The sequence below is a fragment of the Salvelinus alpinus genome, chromosome 30, assembly GCF_045679555.1.
Source record: "Salvelinus alpinus chromosome 30, SLU_Salpinus.1, whole genome shotgun sequence".
Taxonomy (NCBI): domain Eukaryota; kingdom Metazoa; phylum Chordata; class Actinopteri; order Salmoniformes; family Salmonidae; genus Salvelinus; species Salvelinus alpinus.
The window spans coordinates 22,930,202-22,939,918 of NC_092115.1; the positions used below are offsets into that span (position 1 = coordinate 22,930,202).

General features: G+C 42.4%; 1 protein-coding gene across 1 annotated transcript in view; it reads left to right on the forward strand.

The window, feature by feature from the left end:
• The window catches only part of LOC139559970 (receptor-type tyrosine-protein phosphatase N2-like), a 189,022-nt gene extending 181,535 nt beyond the window's left edge, over positions 1 to 7,487 (forward strand). Inside the window, exons 23-25 of the mRNA XM_071376469.1 lie at positions 1,319 to 1,383; positions 4,416 to 4,489; positions 5,478 to 7,487. Of these exons, the coding sequence (XP_071232570.1) occupies positions 1,319 to 1,383; positions 4,416 to 4,489; positions 5,478 to 5,549 (211 nt within the window). The 3' untranslated portion in view covers positions 5,550 to 7,487. The remainder of the gene's footprint in view (positions 1 to 1,318; positions 1,384 to 4,415; positions 4,490 to 5,477) is intronic.
• Positions 7,488 to 9,717: the final 2,230 nt, after the last annotated feature.

The following is a 9,717-nucleotide window of genomic DNA, read 5'->3' on the forward strand; positions in this document are numbered from 1 at the left end:
GTGGTCACACCAGATACTGACTGGTTTTCTGATCCACGACCCTACCTTTTTTTAAGGTATCTGTGACCAACAGATCTGTATTCCCAGTCATGTGAAATCTGTAGATTAGGGCCTAAATAAATTATAAGGGTTAACTGATTTCCTTATATGAACTGTAACTCACTAAAATGTTTGATATTGTTGTATGTTGAGTTTATATTTTTGTTCAGTGTAGTTTAAAGCTTGTGTTTTCATATAACCAATAGCACAAGCAGCAACATTAGCATAGCTATAGCCTAGTAGACTATACAGAGGCACCTTGCAGATAAATCACAGGTCTCTATCTCAGCTCAGATCAGTTTAGCTCAGCTCTGAGAGGCTAGCCAGTCGAGGCCAGGCAGGCAAACAAACATCTTAAAATGTGTTTTCTGTGGCCCAGGGCTTTGTCCTCAGCCTTATCTTTGATCAGTTCATAATGACCCGTGCTAGGCGTTGCTAGGTATCGATACATACTGCAAACTGCAGACCTCAGATCCCAGACATAGATAGTAGTATTGCCCCAGAGTCCCTGTCTATGTTCCAAATGGCACCCTAGTCTATTCATAGTGGTACTACCAGACCCTAGTCAAAAGTTCTGCACTACAAAGGGATAAGGGGGCATTTGAGAAGCACATCCTGTATACTGTAACGGGATTATGCCCAATTATCTCTGCCTAGTTTGTTCAGATACACAACCGTGTGTTTACTGTGTGTGTATGTACACCTCTCGTGCTTTTTTAAGGAGATTTGGTGTCAGATTTAGAAATGAAAAGACATAGATTAAAAACATAGATTCAAATAGTATTGCATCTCTATTCATCAAACTAAATGTTCAGTTTACCCCCTATTTTTTCTACATGTATGGAGTGTTTTTGTTAGTTTTTCACCAGCAATTTTAATAAATAAATGTACTCTTCTTTGCATCATATTGCAGCTTTGCCACTTTTGAGGATGGTTTACTATTCCTGTTATTACATTTAAACCCCAGAACAACCTTTTTATACAGAAATCATCATGGTTTGATGTCGTTCAGCCTCTCAAAATAGCGTTAGTAATTGTATATGCTTGGAATATTAAACCCTCCTCTATGTTGCCACTTGTTAAAAGCAGCTCACATTTTTACAAGCTGATACAATATCAAACAACAAAAAATTGCATTCAAAATTAACAACTCATTTAGGGCTATAAGTAAAAATTGTATTGACCAAAACGATAACACATTGAAATAGTCTTGTGTCTGTTAAGTCATGCTAATGACAGCCCATCTCTCTCTGTCTCTCCCCCTCTCTCTCTATTGCAGCAACGGCGCTGGGAGGAGTGGAACATACATTCTGATTGACATGGTTCTCAATAAGATGGCTAAAGGTGGGAGTCAGACAGCTTTTCTTTTCTCCTTACGCATGTTAAGCAGCATCGCCATGTCAACGTTAAAGCCTTACTTTTTCAGCTGTGGGTCTTTAAAAGCATTAGAGGGTGACTGGCTCGGGTGCAGCTTCACTGAATTAATGATCGATGGGAGAGAAAACAATATGGAGATATATATCAGTATTCCTATTCACATTGATGATGTCAGATGTAAATGTAGTTTAAGAGTTCCTATTCTGGCAATTTATGTCAAGCAAATTGTAAATTTGTTCATGCAGATAAATTCATCCTGTTTATTGGAATTTAATGCCATTTCTTTTCAGCAAACAGTATACCTAATTGTGTTCATGTAGTCTCCCATGCACTTTTGTTGGAATGTGCTCTTCCATTCAAATTGAAAGCACCTTACACCAATTGCTTCAGCATGGCATTCACACACACATGCATTTGTTCAAGACCTATTCTCCTCTTGGTTTTTTCGTGTGTGTGTGTGTGTGTGTGTGTGTGTGTGTGTGTGTGTGTGTGTGTGTGTGTGTGTGTGTGTGTGTGTGTGTGTGTGTGTGTGTGTGTGTGTGTGTGTGTGTGTGTGTGTGTGTGTGTGTGTGTGTGTGTGTGTGTGCGTGCGTGCGTGCGTTCACCCGTGCATTTACATTTGTGTGTATTAGGCATGTCAATCTCCTGACCGGTGCTGTGGCCCTGGCCTTAATGAAAGATCAAAGGCCAAAGCAGGCATCTTAGGCCTGCTGAGAGGGGCTTTTCCCAGGCTGTCACACTGTGAGGCAGCCCAAAGGCTTTTTTCTCTGTGCCGGGGTGGAATCTGGGCCCGGCCAGTTAGGGTTAGGGTTCTCTTTGTCTGTCTCCTGAGAAGCAGGAGGCCCAGGTTCCCTCAGCCTGATCAAAGACCTGTATGCCCTTGGACACAAAATCACTCTCCTCTCTTTTTTTACCCTCTTTACCTTTCTCCCAAGGAATGAATTGTAAATTCGGAGGCTGAGAATTATGCCTTTTATTATGCCTTACTACCAAAGCCTCTTCTTTTTTTCTCCTGCTGTAATGTTCGCTCTAACTTAAGAATCGGCAGCACAAGTGCAGGAGTGCTTTCAGCCCTGGGTCCAGCTGCTAGCCACGGCTCTGTCTCTTTCAGCCCGGGGTCCAGCTGCTAGCCACGGCTCTGTCTCTTTCAGCCCGGGGTCCAGCTGCTAGCCACGGCTCTGTCTCTTTCAGCCCGGGGTCCAGCTGCTAGCCACGGCTGTCCCTTTCAGCCCAGGGTCCAGCTGCTAGCCACGGCTCTGTCTCTTTCAGCCCGGGGTCCAGCTGCTAGCCACGGCTCTGTCTCTTTCAGCCCGGGGTCTAGCTGCTAGCCACGGCTCTGTCTCTTTCAGCCCGGGGTCTAGCTGCTAGCCACGGCTCTGTCTCTTTCAGCCCGGGGTCCAGCTGCTAGCCACGGCTCTGTCTCTTTCAGCCCGGGGTCTAGCTGCTAGCCACGGCTCTGTCTCTTTCAGCCCGGGGTCCAGCTGCTAGCCACGGCTCTGTCTCTTTCAGCCCAGGGTCCAGCTGCTAGCCACGGCTCTGTCTCTTTCAGCCCGGGGTCCAGCTGCTAGCCACGGCTCTGTCTCTTTCAGCCCGGGGTCTAGCTGCTAGCCACGGCTCTGTCTCTTTCAGCCCTGGGTCCAGCTGCTAGCCACGGCTCTGTCTCTTTCAGCCCGGGGTCCAGCTGCTAGCCACGGCTCTGTCTCTTTCAGCCCGGGGTCCAGCTGCTAGCCACGGCTCTGTCTCTTTCACAGCTCCCATAAGGACTTGGTGCTTTCTCTTGTTTCTTCTCAGAGCTCCCCTCCTTGAAGGGAATCTTGCGAGGGAAACTCAAATGAGCCGTTTATACTGTTCCCTCCACAGTCTGGTTTATTACAACCAGCACAATAGCCTGGCTGTTAAGTCCTAGAAAATGAAGAACTTATCAGTGTGGTGCTCGTAGAACTGTGCAAGCGCCATTCTTGGGTGGGAGGAATAGACTTGAGTTACTATATTGTAACTGTAGAGTAAAAACTGTAATTGAAAGAGAATGGCTTGAATAAGCTATTCTTGCTTATTCATTTGTTGATTTGTAAAACAAAAATGTTTGCTCTTTTGATGCACAGGAAAGATTTTCTGAGGAAAGTGTGGGAGAGGTTGATGTAGTTAGCTACAGAAAACGAATCAAATCGTTTTCTTTTTCCATTTTCCTCACCACTCACCACCACACCACTGAATGTAATTTTGTTGTGTTTGGTCTCCCTCGTTCTGTTACTTATTTATTTTCTCCAAAGGTTTCACAGTAGGCCTTCAGCGCCAGACAGGCGATCATGTAGTCTGCCCCCAACTCAAGGGCCTCAGATAGCTGTCTTCTTTGTGATCACAGCCGTGTTTGGTCGACAGGGGAGCATAGAGCAGTGCCAACTGGGCACTGGGTCTGAGGTCAGGGCCAGCTGCCAGGCTGACTGGGCACTGGTGCTGCAGGGATAGGGAAGAGAGGGTTCTCCACTCTGCTTGCCCAGTATCCAACACATCTAGCTATTCACCTGGGTGGTAGCTTGCCAAGTAGGCAGGCAGAAAGACAGACAGGCAAATAGGCAAGCAGACAGACAGACACTCACCATCCCTCGCTGCTTGAGACTACGGCAGCCTATGGGGCACCTTGGTTAGCTCAGAAAGCAACAGGGGGGACAAGGCTTTGGTTAAAACAAATCCTTATTTGAAGTGTTTATTTTATTTTATCCTAAAATAATCCCTCTGATTCCTGTATCTTACATTTTGTGGTTTTACAAATACCTTTGCAAACATTCTCTTTCCCCACCCTCTCATTTTCATCTAGGCAACTAAAACAATCGGAGCCTTGTTTTTAGCATCTGTGTGGATATGGGATGAATGTAATAATTTTCAATCGCTGCATGGCGGAGGTTCCAAAGGGAGCGAGTAAAAAGGAGATTGACAGACGCTGCCTGGATTATCTCCTGGCTTTGAACTCTGTCCAATTTGTTGTTGGTGTTGTGTTGCAGGTGCTAAGGAGATTGATATTGCTGCCACCCTGGAGCACTTGAGGGATCAGCGGCCGGCTATGGTCCAGACAAAGGTAATGTCCTCACCTCTGCTGGGAACTCTAATGGACTGTGATTTCTGAAAGGAGATGGAGGGAGGGTATGAAATGGGCTAGCTAGTTAGCGGTGCGCACTAGTAGCGGTCACATTTTCAAAGCCTTTGATTTAGTGCAGTGCTAGGTTTGTAGTGGGTGTATAGTGCTTCCCAAATAATTTTACAGAGAGAGAGAGAACTGGCAGGCTCAGTTAGTTGTCTTGGGATAGGTAACACAGGTACACTCTGTGTCCTCCAGAAATGTGGAGCTTTTATGTCTGTTTCATAAAGCAGAGCTCTCTCTCCAGAGTATCAGCTCAAATGAGACCCAAGTTATTCCCCAACACTAAACACAAAGAATTAACAATATGTGTTCTGGTCAGACAATCGACAGCCAGTTTGGAAACATCCATCATAGTGTGGATTCCCTGAGAATTATTAGATTGGTCCAGCAGTCATATCAATCCATTCTTTATTAAACCATGTATCCTCAATGAGTGACTCATGTTTTCACTATTATTGGTGATGAGAAAATGTTTTATAAGTATAAGTCTTGCTTTCTTCAATATCATATAAGCTTATTGTGTTTAGTTTGATTTAATTAGTTAAGGGTTCTACATGCATTGTAAATGTTTGTCATTTGTTTCGTTAGTAAGCGCTACAGTTGTACTCCCCCTAGTGCTTGCTTATTGAATAACTTCAGTATCAAGTGACCAATCGCAGTGAAGTCATTGTTTTCTAGACTTCTTTCACATGATTCTCTATAGCTCTATAGCTGCTTTGTAAGTCTGATCTGTGTCTATTTCTGTATTGCAATTCATCTGGAAAGAACATTGGCATTAACTCTACAATGACTCTCTCCCCTCCCTCCCTCTCTCCCGCTCCCCCACTCTCTCTCTCTCTCTCTCTCTCTCTCTCTCTCTCTCTCTCTCTCTCTCTCTCTCTCTCTCTCTCTCTCTCTCTCTCCTCCCTCTCTTACTCCACCTCAGGAGCAGTTTGAGTTTGCATTGACAGCTGTTGCGGAGGAGGTGAACGCCATACTCAAAGCTCTTCCACAGTGAGAGGTTGACCCACTACCAAGCCTCAGCAGACCTCCCCAGGGATCTCCCTCCTGTTCTCCTTCTCTCGCCCACGCTTTCTTTCCCCCACTCCTTCTCTCCACCTCTCTGTCTTTGTGGATGTTGTGCGAGAGAGCGTGACCTGATCTTAGTTGTGTATTTAAAAAAAATCTATTGTGAACCTATGGAGCTTGTTTCCAAACAGACAATTTAGTGCGTCAAGACTTTTACTGATTGAAAAACATGTTAATCTGTTAAATTACTAGAATATATCAATGACAGAAATATTGTTTTCGTGTGTGTGTAAATGATGATGTTGGTCGTAACATCTGTATCATATGGCATATTTAAGTTGAATATTTTTTTTACTTTGATCCTATTATGCGGTGTACTAAATCATACCATGTAATGTATATTAAAAGGAAAACTGCTTAATTAGGTCAAGTGAACACTGATAACAATGATGCTGATGTTAATTCTAGTTACCATAGTGATAATTACACCAAGCAATATGTGTTTCTTCAGCTTGTCCAGACCTGGACAAGTAATTGTATGTTGTGGACAACGATTGTGAGTAAACTTAACTAATGTCAGTAAACTAAACTAGCTAATGCCTGCCTCAAGTAAAGCACTTCTATCAATTGGTGTACTGTATGTACAATGAAAATGATATTGTCATTTTGTAAATAAAGCAGATCATCTAATCTAGGGTCTGGATTCAATCCGTATCGCCAAAGTATCACAGAAGATCTGGGTTAAAATGTAAAGGTCATTTCTAATTTAGCCGACATATGCAGCGTTTACCGTTAATGCAGTTTTACCGTGAATGCAGTCTCCACAACCGCGGGAACATTGCCTTTAATTTTGATTCATGCTATAAAGTGGATCATCAGTACGGATTGAATAAAGCCCTAGATGTACATGTAGCATCAATGGCTTAAGTGTGAATATAAGCTGCCACTGGATGTCCCTGTGTCTTATTAACAACTGAGTCCATATCTGCGTTCCAAATGGCAACCCTTTCCTTATATACAATAGATAACTTCTTTTGACCAGAGCTCTGGTCAAAACAAGTGCACTATGTAGGGAATAGGTTGACATTTTGGATGCTGACAAGGCAGGTTTGTCTGCACTACAGGAGTACTGTCAGCTAAATAATAATAATTAATAATAATAATAATATATGCCATTTAGCAGATGCTTTTATCCTGTACAGTCACGCGGGCATACAGCTCTACCCCAACACTTTCTGCTTTGACTAGACTCATGCCATTAGATCACAAAATCTTGTGTCAAGCCTTCATGTTTGTCCATTGGATTCTGTGTTTTGTACACCCAATATTTTCTGAATTGCAGATGATATGACCTGTTTTTTAGCATACACTCGCACATGGCTATTTGAAACTATTATTCCCCAAATGTATCTCCTTCAGCCTCAAAATATATCATGTCACCATGAAGAAAGCCAAGGATATGATTTACTATTTACTTTGACAAGCCAAGGATATATAATCATGCCATTTGAGACATTCATTTCTGAAGAATAGTAGTGCAAGTACAGAGGGGAAGATAGTGGATTGTTATATTACATATTGGCATAAAGTTATTTTACCTATCACAGGTGTGCTTCCAAAATGGCACCTGATTCCCTTTCTATTACACTTCTTTTCCTTTGGTCCCTGGTCAAAAGTAGTGCACTATAAAGGGAATAGGGTGCCATTTGGAAGGCATTCAGAGTTCAAGCGGGGCATGTTATGTGTCCCATACTGTCACCACTGCAAAAAGCTTTCAACTAATTTATTGCAAGAGCTGGCTGGTCTGTTCCATTGATTTGTATATATATGATTATTAAAATTAAAAATTAAAAAAATATTTTGTTCTATCAGTGAAGATAAACTATTGTGAATAAAGTCCCATTATTGATGGCGTGTTGTATTGCAACCTTGTACTCCCAGACGTTGTTCTTCTTTCCACCACTATCTGCTGGGCAGTACCTATTTATTTTTTTGCATTGTCTGAGTAGGCAAGGAACCTCTATAAAGACCTGATCCTATTTCCCAATACCTCTAAAATGGTCTCAAAGAAACCTTAGTTTCTTTCTAAAATTCGAAGTTTCCTTCTGGTTGAAAGGTTCTTTTTTCTTAGCCAGAGTGTCTGAATGGCTGGGTGCTATTCTGATCTCCAATCTGCATGGTGATTCACATGGCTTGGCAGCTTCATGCTACTTCAGAGTGTAGATTATGCTATCAACACTTCCTACCAACCACACAGTAACAGGATGGAACACTGACTGTCTCCTGTCTCATAACCACACTCTCGCATGCACGCACACACACACGCAGAATGAAGAAAAAGAAGTCACCATGAGAAATATCACAGGGATATTTTAAAACATATAAATAAAGAACAAGCTTCATAGACAGAAATTATTCTGCTTTTCATAGTAGAAAGTTAATTTAAAATGATCGACAGGTGGCATGGTGAGATTGCAAACTAAATCCCTTATGCCTCATCTACTGTAGTCTTTCAAGACATCGATGTGTTGTTTTATGCTTTCTAAGTCGACATCTCAGCTAGATACAATACGGTATGTACCTAGCTCAGGGATAGACTTTTCTCTCAATCATTAAGCTCTTGTTTTGCCAGGATAAGCACACTAAATAAACAGTACAAACCTATTTGAGTCCTAATCTTGCTCCTTCGGTCCCTCTAAGAAGTGACACCTAGCTAATAAAAATGACCGTGGTGTGTTGTATTGCAACTTGTACTACCAGATGCTGTTCTTCTTTCCACCACTATCTGCTTGTGCTGTAATTATCACCACCAAAATAAAGTCATTCTATTATATTATATTCTTCTACCCTACAAATAAGGAGCCTTTTCAGGACCATGGTCAACTCTCTTCCAAGCATGGGCTCTAGTCTAGTCTACTGCATGTTATGTAAGAGCAATCCAACAGGTGTATGTATCTCACTGGAATACTTGGAACAGGCTCTTATTAAACGTCAACCTGTTTACAGAAACACCACTAAGATTTGTCATTTGACAGCCAGCTACAGGTGCTGGTGGTTGACCCTGAAAACAGCCACTCCCCCTTTTTGTAACATCATGTCAATATTGTGAATACTTGAAATAGAGCCTTGTTCAATGTCAACCTGTTTTCATCCTTATCTGATCATGTGAATGATGTGATATTCCACACAGCGACCATGGTCTCGTTTTCTATAGTGTAATGCAAAATGATCAACAGTTGTAGTTTGCTATTGGTCTGAGAGCCACAGTTAGGTTACAGCTTCAGCTCCATGATATGGTTGCCTGTGTTATGTTTTGGGTTTTGAGTCCGATCTCTGAATGAGGCTGGCTGCAGTGATGTAGGCTACAGATGTAGAACAGAAGGCTGATGGGTCTTCAGAGGGGTCAATTGAATGAAACCGCCGTGGAATATTTGAATGACTGTTGCTCCAACAGGCTGCCAACATCTCGGGGAATGAACAGGTAAAGGTCTGAGTCCCAAATGTCACCCTATCCCCTATATAGTAGACTACTTTTGACCAGGGCTCCCCTATATACGAGCAAAAGTAAGGAACTATATAGGGATAGGTCCCATTTGGGACACAAAGACTCAGCCTCACTTCAATCACTATGAAAATCTTTTCTCATTACATCCAATCCAATTTGATTATTAATAGGCGTCGAAGTGACCATGGCATTTCACTCTGTTTCATCTCGTCCCCCACGCGTCCGTACTGGACACTTCTGGCATTTAGTTGATCATTTTCATTGCTGTCATACGTGTGGTGACCCCAATATCGCATGGTGTCACTCATCATTAGGCCGTTTAACTATTTGCATACAAAAATTGCTTTCCTTCTGCATGGCATGAAAAGACTGCTTTGCATAATTACAAATGACACAGTGATCTCAGACAAACCGTGTACTGGGGAATCAGGAGGAAAAATATTACTATAATAGAAAAGAAAAGCTACACTACAAGACATGAGGAGAGGTCATGAAGAAATTCCTCTTGTTATTTAGGTCTATAAGTAAGCGTACCTCCCACGCTGCTGGTAATCAGCTTGTTATTGGCCATTAGAATGAGTGGAATCATGTCAGAACATTGACCTCCATGCATGTTCTTTTCCTTAAGTTATTTTAATAGAATCTTAAAGGG